The sequence below is a fragment of the Eschscholzia californica genome, unplaced genomic scaffold (assembly GCF_041429995.1).
Source record: "Eschscholzia californica isolate CP2 unplaced genomic scaffold, dmEscCali1.0.p SCAF_1, whole genome shotgun sequence".
NCBI classification, from domain to species: domain Eukaryota; kingdom Viridiplantae; phylum Streptophyta; class Magnoliopsida; order Ranunculales; family Papaveraceae; genus Eschscholzia; species Eschscholzia californica.
Window position 1 is genome coordinate 58,611,267 of NW_028238198.1, and position 22,122 is coordinate 58,633,388.

The 22,122-nt window shown below is 35.5% G+C and overlaps 1 protein-coding gene and 1 long non-coding RNA gene across 2 annotated transcripts; both read right to left on the minus strand.

Moving 5' to 3' along the window:
- Nucleotides 1-4,974: 4,974 nt before the first annotated feature.
- Nucleotides 4,975-9,115, minus strand: LOC147567847 (uncharacterized). Its single transcript, XM_086658597.1, has 5 exons — nt 8,273-9,115; nt 6,887-7,819; nt 6,049-6,231; nt 5,411-5,476; nt 4,975-5,106 (listed from the first exon to the last, which is right to left on the minus strand). Exons 1-5 carry the CDS (start codon nt 9,113-9,115, stop codon nt 4,975-4,977), a joined length of 2,157 nt encoding a protein of 718 aa, XP_086514723.1.
- An 11,172-nt stretch (nt 9,116-20,287) lies between these two features.
- On the minus strand, nt 20,288-22,122 carry LOC147567848 (uncharacterized). The gene is made up of 3 exons (XR_015237921.1): nt 21,997-22,122; nt 21,654-21,813; nt 20,288-20,980 (listed from the first exon to the last, which is right to left on the minus strand). It is a non-coding gene; the product is annotated as an uncharacterized LOC147567848 (long non-coding RNA).

A 22,122-nucleotide genomic window follows, 5' to 3' on the forward strand; every position in this document is an offset into this window, starting at 1 on the left:
ACATCCATAAAATTGATTTGTTTTGAAAAGGATTAAAACAATAATTAGAAATTAAAGGAGAAGGTAGCAAGATGAAGAAAGATCTAAGATTTAGAATCCACCATATTAGTTCACTTCCTGACACATGTAATTAATCAACTAAGCCTCTTTCTTTATAACTCATTATCTAACATAATAAACTATTTATTCGGAAGATATTCTTGATTAACACATTTCATAATCATGTATTTTTAATTGACAATCATATATAGACTATACTTTTTAACTATTATTCATTATCTAACAAGCATATTCCATCTAACAACTTAACGAAAGTACGAGATATCTAATTATGAAACATGAACAAAGAAAAGAAGATAAAATCTAAAAGGAAAGGCAATTACTAGATGTTAAAGCTCAATTAAAGTGTTCAATCAATCAGTAACACATCTCAAGAACGATCAAATAATGTTTCCTCTACAATCTTAGATATGAAATTAACACTCATTGAATTTGAAGACATATTCATTAATAAAACAAAATACATGGAAATAAATGAGACAAAGAAAAGAAGTCACCCAAGAAATCAATCTTTGCTTAATATGCTCCAAATAATCCCCAAGTTATGCTCCAAATTCCAAGTGTTAGATCTTTGTTATTGAGAAGATGTAGATAAAATTTATTTATAAAAGAAATGAGAGAAGAAAATAGGTTAGAAGTAGAAATTCAATCTAGAAATTAGAAGCAGAAAGAAATTGAGAAGAAGAAAGAAATTGAGAAGAAGAGATGAATGTGGAAAGTAGAAGAAGATGGTTTTAGGGTTATAAAAGAAGTGGGAGATAGAGAGGCTAAGAGGGATAAGAGAATGAAAGGGTTAGAGAAATGAGAGGGTTATCCAAGTCTACCCAAAAATGAGAGGAAGAAATTTATTTATATGAGTTGATGGTTAGGATTTTAAGAGATAAGGTTGAGAAGGTAAAATGGAAAGTTGTGGTGAAAAGAAGGTCATTTGTCAATTAATTATAGGCTAGAAATTAGGATGGACAAAAAGGAGGGGCTAATATCGTAATTGCAGGGGCTTAAAAGTAGAAACCCTAAAATAATGCACTGACGTAATCTCTGGCGGCTGGGGTAGTATGACGCGGCTACGGTGTGACGAATCTAATTTATTGAGTTGCAAGAGGCATTAGGAACCGTTAGATAAAGACGCCACGGAGTTGGACGGACAGGAGAAGCACGGGACTTTGAAAACTACGTTGCAGCGCGTTACACCGTATTAAAGGTTTAAAAGACTACTAGTTTGTATCATGAGACAAGATATTAAATTGCTTCGGGCCTCGGATCTTGCCACGTCGTCTAAAGATGCACCGCATGCGCAACTGAGTATCGAATATGTCCCGAAGGTTGACCTCAACTTTAATTTCGCGTACTTCACTCATTCGGACTCTGATTCGACCTCCGTTTTTGCGTACGGGTTCGGCTCTGACTCTACTTTTCACCTCTATACTGATAACGACCAACATTACCAGAATAACCTTGGTTATAAATGACTAAAATACCCTTCGAATATCTTTCTCTCGTATTTAGTCATTTTTCACACCTAACTTTGCAAAAGACACCTAATCAAGAAAACCAATAATCTTATTATAATAACAACTCGAAATAAACTAACTTGCCTAAATTAAGCAACTTAGATGGGACATTTTCATGACCCATCAAAGATCTGAAAAGAAGATTGTTTGGTCCGGGAGATTAGGAGGCAGAAGATATGTTGTTAGCAGAGGAAGAAATGAAGAGATGATTTTGGGCGAGAGAAATGGAATGGGTGTGATTCTGAAAATCGTCACGATCGAGCATAGCTAGTAGGGTTAAAGAATTAAATTTAGGTGGCGCCATGATTTGAGTTCCTTGAGCTGCATCTCTCAACTTGGTGGGTTTTGTAAGTATTTTGTTCGGGAACAAAAATGGAGAGGAGGAAGTGACTTTTGAAGAAGGAAAAAGAAGAAAGAAAGAAAGAAAAAAAAGATAAATTTTTCTATTAAGGTCGTCGGCCAAAGATTACCGGCCAAAGATTACCGGCCAACGACGACCTACGACGTCAATTGTGGTCAAACATTGACTGAGACATTGCTTCCTATACATAGATTGTCTTTAACCATTTTAGGGATTGTCGTTAGCGAGCTTGCCTTTAACAATTTTAGGCATTGCCTATAAAATCTCTCATATAAAAATTATTTTAACATATTGAAAACTATATAAATGCTTCGATAAAAAAAAAAATTTGCAGAAAGATTCATGCTCGAAAAGTCTAATTTGCTATCCAAGTCTGATTTGTACTAGTTTAGAAAACGCGTGATCAGAAGATAGGACGCATGAAGACAAGAGATCAAAAGATAAAAGAATGAAATCCGTTCTTCAAAAGCAAAGGCATTACTAACCATTGCACGCGAATGGCCACATCGACAAATTCATTGGAGGAAGCTCGACAAAAGAAGCTTTGGAAAACAGTTCCAAAAAGCAGCTCTAGAAAACATCTCTATGCTACAATCTTGACCAACAGTATTACACAAATATCCAATTACGCGAGGAATAATTGGGCTTCATGTACTGGACCGATACCTCAATCCCGAAACATGGAGGTAGAAACGTGCCTAATGCTTACCGACTTAATCTCGAATTCTATAAAAGATCTCAGTTGGTGAGGATCTTAAGTAGTTTATTAAACTTGGACTTCAAGAGTCCTTCGAGGAGGAAACATCTCCTACAGAATCTTTCAACTCGGAAACATATCTAGAATCCTTGAAAAATGTAACTTCTAAATAAGGATAAAGGATAACCCTAAAGGGAAATCCTAATATCTTCTGACTGCTAAGTAGTAGTTTCATTACAACATGGTGGATCTCAACTGCGTCATCACCGCTGCCTCTCTATAGTCGATTAAAACAGTCTATAAAAGGTAATCAATTCACCTTGAAGAAGGTGCGCTCATACGAACTCTACGGTTCTCTCAATACTCAATATTTTAACTACAAGGACAATCTAACTGTCTTGAGTGTCGGAGAGGTTTCCGAGCTCCTTGCAGGTTATTTTCCTAAATCGAGGGGAACATAAGCAAATTCATCGAAGTAGTCTCACCACAAAAGCGGGATTCAACATCGAGGTGTCACTTTTCTAACTAATACTAAGAAGGACAAACTTTGACATAGAGCAATAACACGTTTTTTCGGTATTAAGTTACAATAAAAACAAGTTCGGGGTAAGAAATTAACATCTCATAGAGCAAAAACACCAAATCATCCTGCATTTTCTTTTGACTTAGACTCGAATTACTCATTTAGGATACAGATACAACTTATTTTATTAGTTTTTCTATTAACTCTAAATAAAAAGTGTTTTTTAATAATCTGTTTGACTCGTTTGGTATGCTATAAGAAAAGTGTTTTTATATCTTAAAAAGTTGTGATGTTGTTTTTAGAAGTAAGATAAAAAAAAATTATGATGATTCTTCCATAGGAAACTCAAATTTATAAGGTAAAATCAATTTCTTCATTTTTGTCAATGACCCAGAATTTCGTCCACTTGATGCTTTTATCAATGAAGGTTTTGGGCCACATTTTTATCTAAATTTTATTGGTCAATAATGTCATTGTTTTACAAGATAGTTGCGGTGAATGCCACTGTTTTTTCCTTCTGCATTTTTATATAATTAAATTTGAAATTTTGAAAAAGAATATGACGCACTTAAAACTCATATGTAACTAACGTACAAATGCTTGTACTGATTACATGTCTAAAAACACAAGAACTTGTACGAAATTTGCTAAAAACGAATAAATAAAAATCAACCACAAACAACAACAAAAAATGAAAAATGTACGACAGCGAAAAACGATTGATTCTCAGTCATGGATGCCGAAAAATCATATATTCTACACTACGGATCTACTAAAAAACACCGTATTCCTCAACCAATTTCTCATCGTTGCTCGAGTTTAAACTTCATATAATAAAAAAACCTATAAAACCTAGGCTAAAACCCACAAAATCCTACTTATATGGAAATCCTAAATCTATTTGTGTTGAATAACCCATGATTTCTATAAAGAGAAAATCAAAACTCATGGTTGTATTCAATCCAATAAAAAGAACTTTAGGAACCTAAAGATTTTCCTTAACTGAAATTTTAAACAAAAACCCTTGATTTTGATTTTAATGGTGCTTAGCTATTAGTTTTAGGTAAAGAAATTTATTACGTGAGTTTATGCAGGGACTTCACTCTAAATTTAAGCCTTTACTTTTAAATACAATATAGTTTTTAAGTTATAACTAAAAATCTCTATAAAATACTAAAACTACACTCTCTTAATAACCAGCTTTAATACTATTTTTTTTTTTGAATTAAGGATTTTAATACTAATTTTTTTTAATTAAGGATCTTAATACTATTTTTTTTTTAATTGTCAGTGTGCAATATTAAGAATTACTTAGATGTCATTTCTTAGATGGGTAGTTTTGCTTTGGGCGCAGCTATAAGCACCGAGTAAACTATTATAAGCGGCGATCATTTTCTTTACTTGGGTCAATGATCATTGATCTAACCTCTCTATAAGCACCTGGTCAACTAACCTAAGTTAAGTTCACCTCCATCTTCATCTTTCAAATAAAATTCTTTTTCAAAATTTATTTTTCATCAAAAAAAAACCCTAGCTAAGCTAAGAGTGCACTACTACCTACAATCTATTAATGGTGTTAATGGTGTGTTTGGTTGCAGGATTCCTAAGTAGGATTCCTGTCAAAAACGGAATTTGGTAAGAATCATGAATCCTTGGTCTATTTGGCTACCAAGAATCCTAGAAATCTTGAATTCTAAGGATTTTTTTTTATTTGAAATTGTCAACGGGTTAATGGGCCCGACCTTTACAAGAAATGAGGAAAACTAAAAATAAACTAACAAAGCTTGTTGAGCTAAATACAATGCTTGAACTTATTAATCAATTAAGAATGTCTAATTCTAATAACACCTCGTTTATCCTCATCCAGTATCTTTTTTAGTTCTTCTTGGAGTGCTATTGGTGGCATCTCAATAATCCCCGTCAACGGTCGCAATTTCGAGAGGAAATCAGCTGCCTGATTTGTTTCTCGGTAGACATGTTTGATCGAACAATCTTCAAAATTGTCTATAGTGCTTTAATCTCACGGTATAGTCTATTCACCTGCCACGGTGGTTGCGTCGCTATATTTGTTAGAATTGAAACACTTAATGCAGAATCAGTAGCTATACATACTCGGTTCCTGCCTAATTTTCGTGCCAATTGAAGTCCTAGTTTAATACCTTGTAGTTCATGTAACAAAACGGACTCTCTTGTTGTTCTAGCAGCTGCTGCTTCTATGATGTCCCCATTCGAGTCTCGCACTATGGCACCATACCCACCTGACTCCCCGTCGAACGATCCATCCGGCAATCAGGGGTTGCCATTTGCATGTCTTCGGCTGCTTCCTGATTAGTGGTAGATCAAGATTCCATCGAACTAACAGTTGTCTTGCTTCTCCTGACTCAGCTATCATACCCTTCCATGACATGACCTTAATTCGAACTCCACTAATGATCTCTTGAAGAACTACCTGACTTGGTCGTGGCTCTCTTCGGAAGACCCGATTGTTCCTCTCAATCCAAATATTATAAATGTATGCTGTGAAGACTAGACAACCCAATCGTCCAAGCATCGAGCTCCCTAGAAATGAGTCAACGCACCAATTTATTTCCTCTGTCCAATTTCCAGTATGATTATGGTTAATGCCTAGCATTTGTAACAATTCAGTCCAGATGCTAAGGGAGAACCTGCATTGAAAAAAGATATGCTCGTTCGTCTCCGACGAATCCTGACAAAATGGACACAATTCATCAATTGGAAGACCCCAAGACCGCAGTTTCACCTTTGTTTTGAGCCCACGTTTTAGAGCAATCCAGGCTATGAATGAGAACTTCGGGATGCCTTCTTTGCACCATACTAATTTCGCCCATGGCACCTTATTCACTTTACGACGAAGGCAATTGTATGTATCATTTACCGTAAACTCCCCTGAGGTAGTAATTTTCCAAACCACACTGTCATTTCCCACACCCCCCACTTCCACATTCGGTAGAGCCCCGAAAATCTCACTTAGGGACTGGCCCACATTGGCTGGGTATACCCATTCTCCTTGGATAAGAAAGTCGGATACTAGAGCATCTTCTCTCAGGTTAGTAGCAACCTGATGGTGTTCAGCAAAATACTCAATTAGTGAACCCAAGGGGTGCCATACATCTCTCCAGAAATAAGTGTTGCTGCCATCATGAATTAAGTATTTAACCATCTCCCTAGCCTGATTCCTACTGCCCAATATACGCCTCCAACACCAAGAGCAACTAGATGGGACATTCATGGTCCAAAATTTTTTGCTACGGATCAAGTTCCTCTGTACCCAACGAACCCAAAGTGTCTTCTTATCACTAATGAGATCCCACACATGTCAGAGGTTCATAGCTTGGTTCATAGTTTCAATATCACGAATCCCCAACCCTCCCTCTTCTTTAGGTAAACAAACGTCAAGCCATTTAACGGCTGGCCTATTACTTCCTTCTTCGAGCCCTCTCCACAAGAATCTGTTAAAAATTTAGTTGATCTCTTTGAAGACTTGTTTTGGGAGTACAAAAATAGAACACTATCATGCTGCCCAAAACTGTCTGAATAAGGACGAGTCGACCTGCGTAAGAGAGAAAACGTATCTTCCAAGATTGCACTCTCCTCTGAATCTGGTTAATTAACGGAATGCAGTCTCTATATGATAATCTGGAGGCAAGCAATGGTAACCCAAGATATTGTATAGGTAATTCACCAATCTGGAAGCCGAGAACTTGTCTAATAACCTCTTTCTGCTCATTAATCATTCCAGCACAGAAAATTGAACTTTTTCCTACATTCACTGCTAGTCCAGTACCTTTGTATAACTTGCTGATTGCCACATTTAGTGCATGGGCTGAGCCTACATCATCGCGCATAAACAACATGAGGTCATCGGCGAAGCAGAGATGAGTAACTACTGGGTCTTTGCACTTGGGGTGAAGTTTTAAACGACCCTGTAGGTGTTCCTGCATAATAATAGTAGAGAATACCTCCATTACCATGACAAATAAATAGGGTGAAAGTGGGCAGCCCTGTCGTAAACCTTTCCTTCCCTCGAAATACCCATGAGCGCCGCCGTTAATCATTATCGAGAACCGGGGAGTGGACACGCATTCCTTGATCCAACCTATAAAGCGATTCGGCAAACCAAATTTCTGCAATACTTTAAAAAGAGCAGCCCAACGGACGGTATCATATGCCTTCCGAAGATCTATCTTCACGGTACATCTATCAAGGCCTCGAGCTCTACCATAATCGCGTACTAATTCATGTGCCAACATGATGTTGTCTTGAATCAGTCGTCCCGACATAAAAGCCGATTGGTTCTCACTAACCAGTTCGGATGCAAACATTTTAAGCCTGTTCGCAAGAATCTTTGTGCTGCATTTGTAGATGACATTACAACATGAAATGGGCCTGAAATCACTGAGAGAGGAAGGGTTAGAGATTTTTGGAATAAGAGATATAAGTGTGGAATTCACCTCTCTAAGTAGTCGTCCCGAACGAAAGAAACATTGTGCTGCCCTTATGAAGTCAGTACCCACCACCGGCCAGCATGTTTTGAAGAATAAAGATGAAAAGCCATCTGGTCCAGGCGCTTTTTCCGAGCCTATAGCTGAAAGAGCTGCTGTAATCTCATCACTTGTGACATGTCCTTCAAGAATATTTGCTGAATTCTGTTCAAGAGTATTAGAAAATTCGAAATTTGCTAAAGTTTCATCCTCCTCCACATTCGGTTCAACCGTGCCTAGTAGACCTTTATAGTAGTCCACAAACACTTCAGGAATGGTTGTTGCATCCGTGATCTCTATACCATCATCATCTTTGATTTGGTGATGTTATTCCTGGCTCGTCGTTCCTTTACTGTATTGTGAAAGAAGCGAGAGTTTTGGTCATCCAAGTTTAGCCATTTAATACGTGCTTGCTGTTTTTCCATAGAGATCTCCGTTGACATTTTGGAAGAATATATTTGGACTGCCTCTCTCTCAATTCGTCGTAACTCTGTATTCATCAGATCTGCAAACAACCTATTTTGACATTCATACATATGTGTCTTTGCCGATTCAACTTGATTAGGCATATTTACGAATCTCGAACCTCTCCATTGGATGATTCTATTTTTTTACTACCTTAAGCTTTTTCACTAATTGGTGCATAGGGTTGCCTTCCACCTGCAACGACCAAGCTTCATTAACCATGTCAATAAAACCTGGCTCCTCTAGCCAACAATTAAAAAATTTAAAGGGGCGTTTTCCAGTTTGCTTAATCTCCTCGAGATTCACCACCATAGGTGTGTGATCGGACCATCCAGGAGGACAAAATTCAGCTTTTACACCAGGAAACAGACCAAGTAAGTCAATATTCATAAGACACCTGTCCAACTTTGAAATTATATTTTGAGTACCCGCTCGTGAATTAGTCCATGTATACCTATATCCTGTATACGGGCAATCAAAGAGATGTGCATTCTGAGTGCACGTATAGAAATCTGTGTAGTGTCTCGGTCGTACCTCATCCCCACCTACTTTATCATCAGCAAAAAGTATGGAGTTGAAGTCCCCCATGACCAGCCATGGTATGTCAAATCGTGTAGTTAAATCTTCAATTTCAGCCCATAGTATGGTCCGACCTGCCAAGAAAGTATGACCATATACAACGGCAATCATAAACACTTTATCGTTCCACTCAACCCGTACCACTAGCATTTGGGTTGATACATAGACTTGAGAAACCGAGAGCACTAAGGGGTCCCACATTAGCCATATTCGCCCATCATCCCCTCCATCACTATTGTCCAAGAAAGACCAGAAAGGATTAATGCGGTGCTGAACTCGTACCTTATTTCTGTTTTTAACCTTTGTCTCTACTATGCCACATAAACTCAGTTTTTGTATGCGTATGAGGTCTCGGACTTCCATGATTATCCTATCGTCATTCAAACCTCGGATGTTCCAACAACCAACACTAACCATTTAAAACTTTAGGTGATTTCCGGCCTTTTGTCTTCATCTCTTCGGTGGCCCAAGAACCGTATACTTTAGAGTCTCTAAACTCCCTCTCTTAGTCGAATCGGTAACCTATGGGTTCACCCCAACTGCACCCATTGTCTTGTTTCTTTGCTGGTATTCCTCACCGGATTCACTTTCACTAGTTGATCCCCCCATTTTACATGTTGCATCATTACGTAAACTTGGTTTCTTTGGGAACTCTATCATTTGAACATTTGCATTATGTTGCTGCTCTTCACTCAATGAGTTATGCAAACATTGCCTCTTTGGTGCTTGACCCCTATCCTGACCTTGGTTCTTGCTCTCGGGTATACTGCTAATAACTAGTCCCTTTACTGGACTCTTTCCCCTCCTACGAGTAACCACAGACCATTCTTCATCTTGGGCAGGCCTGATAAGAGACGCCCCCTCACTCCTAGCAATGGCTTGTTGTCGTTGGGACATTAGTAATGAAGCTCGGACCTCGCCTTGCTTACTATTAGCAGTCAATGTGGTGTTAGTGTTTTGTTTTTCAGAATTTCCACCTCACCAAACTTGTGCATCTTTCTAACATGATCGTGGACCACCACAGTTCCCTCTTGTACCTCCTCCATGTGTGTATCATTTGCTGCATCATTGAGTTCAGCAGAGTTACCAGTTCCTGCTGACAGGTGCTGCATTGTGCTCTCACTACGCATTGTCTCTTGGGCAAATTCACAAACAGGTGTTGGGCAGTCTTTGCTCAGATGACCAAAAGCTCCACATTTAGAGCATTTTGAGGGTTTCCAGAGGTACTCAACCTTGATTGATATCTCTTTTGTATCATTTACACGAATGGGAATGCAATCGACTAATTCTTGATGTCTACTGACCTCCACGCAAACTCGAGCAAAGTTCAACCGTGTTTGAGTAGCCGTATATCTATCCATCGACAACAAGCATCCAAAGTAACTAGCTATCAATGCAATTCCCTTCTTATTCCAAAAAATCATAGGTATATCATAAAAATTCACCCAAATTGGTATTGTTTCCAATGCCAAAATGTCTTCTTCGATAAATAATTTCCATGGTCTGACAATAAAGAGTTTGTTTTATATGTAAACTGGAGGGTTCTTTAGTATTTTCTTCCTATCTTCTTCTAATGAGAGTTCGATAATGTACGCAGCTTTATAGTGATCTTGAATTCGCCTTTCGGTTGCCAAAAACGAGTTAGTGTATCCTTAACCACTGTGTACGGAACCTTGTCCCCAATGAATGAACCAACAAGCAGAGTTTCACACCTCTTCTTTTCTTCTTCGAAATTTTGTAAATATGCTACCATTACTTTGCGTCCGTCAATAACAGTAGGTGCCGTGTATTCGTAACTTTCGCTATCCGACGATTCCTTCGACTTAAACAGGTTTGCCCAGTTAGGGGTAGTCTTCACTCGAGCCTGTTCTATGATTCTAGTAATCTCAGTCGATCCTGAACCCCCTTCATCTGCTGTTAAACTAGTCCCTATGCTTTGCGGTTGTGGGGGAGGGTGAGAGCTTCCTTCCCCGTTAGCCATTGAATCTCTCTCTCTCTCTTTCTCTCTCTCTTGCCCAGTTTTTGCCCTTTAAAGTAAAGTTAATTTCTAAGGATTCCTAATTCCAAAATTTGCATTGGACCAAAATCCAACCCTTGGGATTTGCTAGGATTTTGGATTAATTTATCCAAATTTCAAACTTAAAATCAACAAAAAAATATTTCCTTCAACAAAATAAATATTTTAAAAATATTATTGTTTCAAAAATCATTATTTTCCCCAAAAATAGTTTTTTTTTCTCCTAAAATCATTTTTCCCCCAACTTTGGGACCGGTTTCCTGCCTAGCCCCCTACTTTATCAAAAATACCTAGATGGCCCCCTTTTTTAGATTTCGTTGTACCGTTAACTAGTCATCATTTCTCTCTCCTCCATCTCATAACCTCTCTCTGCCACCTCATCGTCTTCACCGGCGAAGGTTACCGGTCGGCGACCTTCAAACATAAAAAAAATAAAATAAAAATTCTCTCTCGTCTCTCTCTCTCTTAATTTTTTTTTCTTTCCTCTCTCTCTCTAGAACAGATGGAGAGAGAGAAAGGTCAGTTCATCACGATGAACTCAAACAATGTTTAGAATAATAAAATCCTTGCTAGGTCCTTACTTTATACATCATCATATCTCAAGTTCAAGCAAACACAGTTCATATTAGACAATGAGACTCTAAAAAATCATCAAACCTCAAGTTTAGATAACCTAGTTTATAATACACAATAGCCACAAGTCAAGCAACAAGAGATACAATTCCGACAAAACCTTACTCACTGAACTCAATTACTAGGAATACTTTCACCATCCCCAAAAAATCTACCTCCTGAACTCAATCAATTAAAAGGCTAGACAGTATAAGAACTTCAAACAGTTTAGAAATAAAAAAAACCTAATTTCAACCTCAATTAAACAGAAGCCGGCACCCATGTAAGAAACCCTCACAATTTCAAACCCTAACAATTTCAAACCCTAATTTCAACCTCAATTAAATAGAGTTATCATCATTGATCGCTTCATCAACAACTAATCGATTCGCAGCTTTCTTACGTTCCAGTATAGCAGTTTTGAAATTCCTCTTCGTTCCTTCCTTTAATACAAAACAACAATCAAAATCCCTAAATTCCCAAAAGAAATCACCATGAAACTACTCACTATCAGCAAAAACATCAGAGAATAACATAGAGATATAGAGAGAGGGGGATCTTACGGATCAGATGATTCAACTTGGTTAATCATCTTCGATGAGAGAGAGAAAGTAAAGAGCGATTAGAAACCCTTGGTAGTCTTTTAGAGAGAGAGAGGGAGATGGTTCGTTCGACGAGAAAAAGATAATTTTAGATCTGCGGTTCTTGATGTATATTTATAATTTTAAAATACCAAACCCCGTCCTTATTTTGTGATGAACAGACCTCTCTCTAGATCTGTTCTAGAGAGAGGAAAGAAAAAAAAATATTTAGAGAGAGAGAGATTTTTTTGATGTTTGAAGGTCGTCGACCGGAAAATTGGTCGGCCGACGACCTTCGCCGGTGAAGACGTTGAGGTGGCTAGAATATAAGGTGGCAGAGAGAGGTTATGAGATGGAAGAGAGAGAAATGATGACTAGTTAACGGTGTTATAACGGAATCTTAAAAAGGAGGTCATCTGGGTATTTTTGATAAAGTAGGGGGTTAGGCAGGAAACCCATCACAAAGTTGGGGCTATTTGGGAAATAACCCTTTTTTTTTCCGAAAATCATTTTTTTCCCAAATATCATTTTTTCCCCGAAAACCATTTTTCTTCAAAATATTATTTTTTCCAAAAATCAATTTTTTTTCCCAAAAATCAGTTTTTTCGAAAATCATTTTTCCTTCAAAAAATTGTTTTTCTCCAAAACCCGTTTTTCCCAAAATCTTATATTTCCTCGAATGAAACGATATTTGAAAAAACGAGTTTCGAGAACAAGGTTTATTTAATATTTTTCTAAAGAAGCGTTTAAAAATACTCAAATAATAATAAATTATAGGATTCTTATTAGTTGCAAAACAAACCAAAAAATATTACTTGGATTCATGAATTTGTAAAATCATGATTTCCAAGGACTCATGAATCCGCGGATTCATGATTCCGTCACGTCATCCAAACACACGATAAGTGAATTCTTTGTGAAGATTGAACTAGATTTCTTCATAACCTTCAAGTTTTCTTCCTTTTCTTATTACTTTGGTTAAGAACGCTATCTCAATTTTCATTCGCATCACCCAAAGTCATCTGCTCGATCCCATGTACCAGGCGAATGAGGATGGGAGATTTGCCCTTTTTCTAGATAGCCAGAATGCCAGATGCACCTTCATTACCACTATATACCAATCTACAATCAAACAATCATTAGAGATTGTATACGCCCTAGAAATCTCTCGTTCTGTTATCAGTATTGAAAAGAATTTTTGGGTTTATAGCCCAAAAAACGGGCCCTAATAAGACAATTAGTCCTCTCTAATCCTATAAAGGGTTTCAAAACCAAAAAAATAATATAAATGGATATCTAGTCCATTTGGTGTCATCTAGAGAAAAAACACAAATCCTTATAATACCAAATAAATCATAATTCCTAATCTAACCTTCCTCATATATTATAACTGATTTATCTTCAAAATTCATAAAGATCTTCTTCCATTTTTATCTCCCACATTCTCTCTCCAATCACATTTTTAAACAAAGAAATATATATTATAACTGATTTATCTTCAAAATTCATAAAGATCTTCTTCCATTTTTATCTCCCACATTCCCTCTCCAATCACGTTTCTAAACAAAGAAACGTGATTCATTATTTTCAGTAACCGAAACCTCTTTATTCTCTCTCTCTAAATCCGATTCACATAACAAAACCTCCATTAAACTCAGAAATCTTGTTTCATCTTCATTAGATTGCTTTTCAAACATTCGTCTTCTAATCCAATACACAAGCTCAGAACTCCATTTCTATTTATGTCACTTCATATCAAGTTAATCAGGTAAAACATAAATCAATTTATAAGTTTTTGTGATTCTATTTCTGTTTATAGTAGTTGATTCTCTCTCTCTACATCTTAATCTACTGAAAATCTTCCATTAAAACAAAGAAATTGTTTCATATTCATTAGAGTTTTTCAAAATCAGTTTCTTAATTGTTAATCAGGTAAACAAAATTCTTCTTTAATGATTCTGTTTCAAATCGAGTATGTTATTATTGTATTTCTCTCTCTAAAAGTTTCTTTAATGATTTCGATATTGATGAGATAATCCTTCATTACTAATTCCTATAAATCGAGTATACTTATTGTTGCAATCAATCATCATATCAGATATCTTTAGATATGTAGTTTAAACCTAATGATATTCGTACTTTTTCTTCAGATCTGGTTTTCAATCCGTACGGATTTATGAAACGTGATTTTTTCGTACGGTACCTAATAACAGAATTAACAGTACATGTACTTTATCATAAATTACCATAATTTATAGTAAATTATGCAAACATCTCCCGTACGATGTTTTTCAAAATGAGAACATGATATATGTATTTTCTGACAAATTATATATACTTTATCACGAATATCATGAATATTATATGGAACATTAATTATGCTTTAATCTAAAAAACTGTACTCGTTTCATTATTAGAACAACTTCGCTTATATATGTAAATCCCGTGTACTTTAAAATAAATTACATATAATTTACGTAAATGTTCATGTAATTTATTGTAAATAATATACTTTTTTATATAATTTATATGTATTAATCTCTCTCCATTTGTTATCACAGATGGAGTTCCAGGCAGAATCATCAAATCAAAATAAGCAAATCAAACTTGAAATACCCTTGTTCTTGTTACTTGACTTTTTGATTGGCTCCTCGAAATATTTCATAAGAAATGCACACTTGAATGAATCTTGATCATGATTCCTTGGAAAAGCCTCATATTCGGCCCCCTCCATTAGCATTCCAAGCAATAGGGCAACATGGATGGGCACCATTATTGAACCAGAGAAGATTTTGTACGTTTTTTTTGTAACAGAATGTAAACGATGTGTTATGTAAAAGAAATTATGTGTAATGTAAAATAAATTATGTGTAATTTACTGAACAAGACCCAAATACATTTGTTAAATTACGTTGTATACTTGACAAATGATGGTTTATTCGTCATAAATAATACATAATTTACGTATTTATTTCATAATTTGTATTCGAAGAGTATTTATGTATGAGTAAAAACGAAAACAAATGCTGCTTTAATGTTCCCAGAAAAATATACTATTTCCAAAACTAAAAGTTAAGTGAGAGAAAGTGACATATATGTTTTGTATATTAACCCCCAAATCACGCTAAATTGATCCTAGATTATATACTATTTCCAAATCTGAAAGTTAAGTGAGAGAAAATTGTTTTGAATCGAAAAAAAATTTACATAGTAAGATAAAGAAAATTGATTTGGTTTTCAAATCTGTAAAGAAGAGAGAGAAAGTTGATTTGGAAATATCCGTGGTGATGACGTTTTGGTTTTGGTTAGGATTTTGGTTTCTGATTGATTCTGATAATAGGAAAGAGAAAATTTGATTTCCAAATCTGTTTAGAGGAGAGAGAAATTATGATTTGTTTCTATCCATTTGTTTATAATAAATCTCCATATTTTTGGCTAATAAATCTCCATATTAAATCTGTAAAGAAGAGAGAGAAAATTGATTTGCAAAAGTTTGGATTTTGTTTCTAAACAGATTATAGAAGAGAGAGAAAATTTCGTGAGAATCTATCCGTCTTTTCCTAAATTTATCCTAAAATCAAGGTAAATTAAACCGTTTGAAATTTTTGTCCGGCCCCACATATTAAAATCCCGCGAAAAATGACTGGGACATGGAAGGAATTATGTAATATATATTAAGGGTTTTTAGTCCCAAGAGCAAAAGGACTAAAAATCCATTTTTTGGGAAGATTGGACCCTAAATCCTTTTTGAACATTATTTTGGGCTATATACCCACGGACCCTATTGAAAAACACTTCTAGACAGCTAGACTATTATCTCCATGCCCTAAAAACATAAAGGGCATTTCAATTTTTGTAAACAGAAAACTCTAGCAGCTAAATCCTTTGATCCAGCAAGTACATAACTAGAATCAGGACTCCAATCTAAGGCAGTTACAATTACAGTTCCGTTACAATCAGAAAAATTTCGAATAATTTGGAGCTGGAAAAACTCCTTACGAAAACCTGGTGACCCCCATGTTTTAAGTAATTTACCAATATTAGGGTCATGGCCGTTAAAGCCTTAAAGCGTTGGGTGCTTACAAAATCCTCGACCGCTATAGAATTTCTAGCTGTTGGGCTGCCTGCTAATAGATTTGGCTGCTAATAGTATTTTGGTCGGGTGCTTTTAGTGACACCCCTTTGCTATTAATCTTAAGTGGAAAATTGAGATCTTCAAATGAAATCTACAAAATATTGAGTTTTCTCTTAAGATATCTTAGAATGAAATGTTGTCACATCATCTTAAAAGTCAAATTAAGTTTGAAGAATGCTACATGGCCTGACTTTCGAGGTCGACCACAACCCAAAAGGTGACATGGCCGACCCCAACTGGTCCGTGCATGAGGAGTGAGAAACAACCGGACCAATCGAGGCTAGCTACATCATTTTTGTGGTCGTGGTCAGCCTCGAAGGTCGGGTCATTTAGCACGGTTGATTGCATTTTGAATTTGAGAGGATTTAAAAAAAACTCAAACAATCTTAAGTGTGACCCTTCGAACTTTTCAATTCTGAGTCTTTGCATTGGCCATTCAATTAGGAGACCTCCACTTACCTCTGTAAAAAAAAAAATATACAGACAGTGACACAAATTTTGATGACTGAAAACAAGGGGGGATGGCGTCAACTTGTCACGCAATAGGAAATAGGGTGAATACCACCATCAAAGTAGAGAAAGCTACTAGACTATGACATAAGAAAAGCATGGTCCAGAATAACATTTATTAGTGTACTAGGTATAACCCGTGCCTCCGGCACGGACGCTTCCTCTAAACAGTATATATGTTATAAGGTTGTTGACCACCTAATATCAAAATGCATGACCTTTTTTCTACAAAAATATATCTTTTCTTATCACAACTATTTAATCCCCTTTCAATAGATATGAATCAAACCAAATGTTTGAGAAAATAAATCTCTAAAAAAAAATTACAAAGTACTGAAATAACTTTGGAGAAACAGATTAATTACTAAGCTCAATAGTTCTGTCGTTATCATACATGTTAGATCTTTTCTTTAACACAAACTAAATATTTTTGAATGCAAATCTAGGAAAAATATTTGTAAACTACAATTCTATAACTGCAACGAACCTAGACCATACTAAACAAAATTCATTACAAATTCACAGAGAAACAAATATGACAATGATAAAATGAATCACTTTATCAAAAGATCACTGAAACTAACCATATTATTAATCTCAAAATTATTAAAATAAACTTACAATTTCAGACCCATTACATTGAATCGAGGTAGAGGCTTGTCCCCTGAAGTTCACAAAACCATCCAACCATCCAGATTGAACAATTGTTTACTTCGGCCCAGTTGTTAAAACTTGGAGTTCGAAAGCATCATACTTGACTATTTATATGAGCAATTGTTTCTCCTGGCACAACAACATTAAGAGGCTATTAGGCAAATAAAAGAACAATTTTATAATCGATTAGGTTGATTTCTAGAGATATAAATTATAAATTTTTGATATTTCTAATCGAACATCAACCACAATAATTTCAATCCACACTTGATGAATAAAAGACCATGAAAATGAAAAGCATAATCGAAACCAGAACATTGCATTCCTGTTTTCATACACTTCCGAGAAGATCAAAACATTTATTTTTCTTTAATAAAACTTATACGATCTCAAAACCAAAATTAAAATCACATAACAGAATATGAACAATTTCATTGCCACATACCTACAAAAAAGAGAAATTCAAAATGAAACGAAAACAGACATTTCATGACGATAAATAACAATTCTTTGAAACCAAGCGTATAGAATAAGAACAATTTCATTACTAATGGATGAAAATTTTTGAAGGCGAAATGTTGGAGAACGGAGAAGAGATGTAACGGTTGATTTCATCGCAACTTAAGTTCCACCCACCGAAAACCTTTTTTCAAAACTCTTTCTGGTTAATTAGCATTAGCATTACCACCTTGACAATAAAATACCCCTACATTTTTTGCAAAACGGACACTCTCTTTGAGCATTTTATGCGTTCCACCACACCACGCCCTCTTGAGAATTTTCGCCTTCAATTTTGAACCGCAAAACCATTATAGATCAAGAACTTCACTATTTGGTTAACATAAAGCGACAATGGAACCTCATGTGAAGTAGAAGTAGAGATGGAGAGATCCCCCCAGTATATGCATCTTTGTGAACCGTGCATCGAGCACAGTGAACTAAATCATACACAATATCTGAAAAGATAAGCTTTGTGTTTTAATAATTGAAAACGTAGCAAGAATTACCATATGAATGAAAAATTATATAGGAGCTTCATGTTCATCCTTTGAAGAAATTGATTATCTAATAAATGTCTACCAAATCTCTATATCCAAAACAGAAAAACGATTCGTTCATTTTGTCAGGTAATCTAATATAACAACTAAGAGGAGTCTTCTGACCTGAAGAGCATCTACTACAAATCCTGAAAGACCTATTCCCTACTTACGACGGGGATTCCAAATTGAAAAGTTGATGAAAACCTAATTTAAATGGAAAAAAGTCATACCTGAAAAGATGGGTGGAGTCAATGGCTCATCTTTTTCTTGTTGTGAAGAAACCTGTGTTACAAAAAAAATAAAAAAAATTCAAATGGATTAAATCATACGCTAGCACAAAAATTCAAATGGATAGAGACGTGTTTGCTGAAGATAAAAAGAGAGACTAATGAGAGGATTAATGAGGGTAACTCAAAAACTGAAGATAGAGAAAGGGAAAGGTGGATTTTGGGAGATGGAGAGAAATGAAGGAGTTATAAACTTATAATCTAACAACATAATTTTGGGGAGTTATAACCCACCATTTATTGGTAATGAATCACCATTGTGATTAGCACTAAAAATAGAGAAAGGTGAAATGTAGGTATGGATTTAGGGGGAGATGCAGAGAGATGCGATGCGGTTATAATCTAGTCCAACATAATTAGTAATTCATTACCAATAAACCACCACTTCTTCACATCAATAACATTTTCATGCGCAATAATCAACATTTAAAGGTTGATTATTGCTTAGTAACTCCAAGTTTGATCAAGAGGCTAGTAGATGGATTTAAAGGTTGATATTAGTGTTGATCTGGGACTGATGGTTAGATTTATCTCCAATGTTGATCTGGGACGGTGGTTTATTGGTAATGAATTACATAATTAGTAATTCATTACCAATAAACCACCACTTATTCACATCAATAACATTTTCATGCGCAATAATCACCATTTAAAGGTTGATTATTGCTTAGTAACTCCAAGTTTGATCAAGAGGCTAGTAGATGGATCTAAAGGTTGATATTAGTGTTGATCTGGGACAGACGGTTAGATTTATCTCCAATGTTTGTCCCAGTCAGCACTTTTCAACCTATTTTATTATATAGATAGTGGTGGCAACATGGCCCATGAGGCCACCAGGTATCTTAGTGAGAATATCTTAAAAGTTTCTTCATAACAAATAGGAACTCATTTCAATTGCCAAAATGGATATAACTATCTATGTTCATGGAAAATTCAACAGCTCCCTCTACTCTCGTTGAAGAATCAGAATCGTTTTGGATTGGTTTAATCTACTACGTGGTGTTGTACTCGTCTCTGCTTTATATTTTTATTAGAGGTAATTTCTAGAAAGGTCAAAATAATATTGAAAATGAGTAGAAAAGCACAAAACATTTGAAAATTATTATTCAGGTCAAAAAGTGTGCAAATACTAAAATACCCTTTTTTATCATTTTGTGTAACTAAATTCTTTTATTTTTCTTTAAACTTTAAATCGATATAACTTTTGTTTGAGATGTCGGATTTGTATAAAAATTATATATTTAGAAATGATTTTTCATTAGCTTTCTAACAAGATCCACTTTCAATACTTTTTTTCTAAAAAAAAAAACCCAGAAAAAAACGGCATTTTTTTGGCCTTTACGTTTTTCTGCAAACTTGTTTGCAACAATATGTTATGCAAACGTGTTTGCAGCAATCTGTTATGCAAACGTGTTTGCAGCAATCTGTTATGCAAACGTGCAAATGTGTTTGCAACAATCTGTTATGCAAACGTGTTTGCAACAATCTGTTATGCAAACGTGTTTGCAACAATCTGTTATGCAAACGTGTTTGCAACAATCTGTTATGCAAACATGTGTTTGCATAATGTAAACTGCAAATGGTGTTTGCATAATGTAAACTGCAAACGTGTGTCTGCATTCATCTGTATGCATTGCATTTCTACCGCAATTTTCAACGTCCATCTGTATGAATCCCCGTACCTCTCCCATGTTAAGCGAGTGCTCTACCATCTGAGCTCATCCCTTCTTGATGAATGTTTTAAGCTACATACATTTATACAGGAGAGAGAGGCAGAGAGAGAAAGAGAGAGAGAGAGAGAGAGAGAATGGGGACAAAGTGATTTTGTTACAAGATCTTTTTCACATGAAAGAATGCTCAACTCTAAAAACAATAGCAAAAAAAAAAAAGTAAATTAAAGGAAAAAACATGAATGAACATATTTGTATGCACTCATAAGCTTACTCTAATTCCCCCACAAAAATGAAAGAAAATAACATCTCCGCAGTGGAGGAGTCATCTAGTAAGGATTTCCCCTTACGTAGAAAACCCTCATCAAGAAGAAGTAAAAGGAGAAAACTGAAAAAAAAAAAAAAACTAAATTTAACCATCTAAATGATATACTACCTCTGCTCACTTCACAATGTTTATACGAACGATTCCGTAGTCCTAGATTAACGGAACAATCTTTCGCTTGAAACAACTCAGGGGAGTCGGGCAAGAAGATCAGTTTTCAAATGAATCTTCTTCGAAATACTCTAGTTGTTGCTTAGTAAGAACGCATTAGAAGACCAACGCCAATTCCGGTCCCAACACATATACCCAAACCAATTCCAACGCCAACTCTAACACCAAAATTGAACAACGAGAGTTGTCCATCTTCATCGTAGTAACTATCTTGTGAGTTATAGAAATCATTTGAAAGTTTCCCCTATAATTCATAATCATCAAATTCTGTGTCTATTTCCTGTTGAAGCTCAAATGGGATTAGAATTAGTTTCAAGAAGAAAAATAGAAAGAACATGTAAAGTATCGTAAGCTGGTTAATATATCAATAGTGTAAAGAAACTAAATACAGAAAATTACTAGTCGTAAAAAGAAAATCGATATAAACCTCTTTGAAATAATTCGGTGAAACAGGCGACACTATACAACACTAAGTACTGTTCAATACAAAACTTCGATAAAAATCCCCAATCATCCTTTGCTCCTAATCTCTTATATACATTCCAAAAGAAGTCGTGAAAGCAAAGTACCGCTAATATCACACCATGTATATTTCTATATACTAGTTTAATTTGAATTGAGGTTTTAAAATGGAAGCAATTATACAGAATTTCATATTAAGATTCATTTTCTATACAAAGACACACATCCATATCCTTGGATCTTCAAAACATCCACATATCGATCTTATTAAAATTCTGCAGATATGGTAATGGCTTATGGTGTCCTTGGTAATCGATATAACGAAACAAGACAAATAGGTTCTAAAAGGAATTGGTTTCCCACATTACGGAAAAAAGTGAACAATTTTCATCTAAAATCATCCTAAATACAATTGCCTATGAATCAAATATGCAATAGTTAATCAATTCACAAACAATCAAATCATAAGAAAGGAATTTGCTTCAAATTACCTGCAAGTTCCTGTTTCGAACGACACCATTCATGGCTTGTGGGAGTTTCTCAGTTTCTTCATCCTCAAGAATAGCATCAAGAACTCCATGTCTGAGTGATTTTCGTCTAGGGCTAACATGAATCGTCTTTGTAAGAAGGCTATGAAATCCCAAGTTTAGGCTGAAAAAAAAACAGAAGAACCAGATTTTTCATAGGTTTACAAATCTATTATAGTAGGGAGAAAACATGAAGTACTATACTGAGGATTTGGTCATCAAAGGAACCAGAAATCTTGTCAAATGGAAGAACTGGGTCAACTGAATACTGTCTCTTCTAATGTATATAAACCGTTAATTGCCTCACCTCATCCGTTATGTTTGGATCAGCTCCAGCTTTTAGCAAGCCATTGACCATATCGAGGCTTCCAAATTTACCGGCGATGTGTAGAGGAGCTATCCCTCCTACACTAATGTTTGCCTTAGCTCCTGC

What these genes read in the sequence shown, in the direction of transcription:
- LOC147567847 (XM_086658597.1), bottom strand. Translation starts at nt 9,115, where the DNA reads ATGGTTAGTGTTGGTTGTTGGAACATCCGAGGTTTGAATGACGATAGG. An exon ending in AATTAGTGAAAAAGCTTAAG is followed by an intron (nt 7,820 to 8,272) that starts GTAGTAAAAAAA and finishes ACTCTTGAACAG; the next exon opens with AATTCAGCAAATATTCTTGA. An exon ending in CTACCTCAGGGGAGTTTACG is followed by an intron (nt 5,477 to 6,048) that starts GTAAATGATACA and finishes ACCACTAATCAG; the next exon opens with GAAGCAGCCGAAGACATGCA.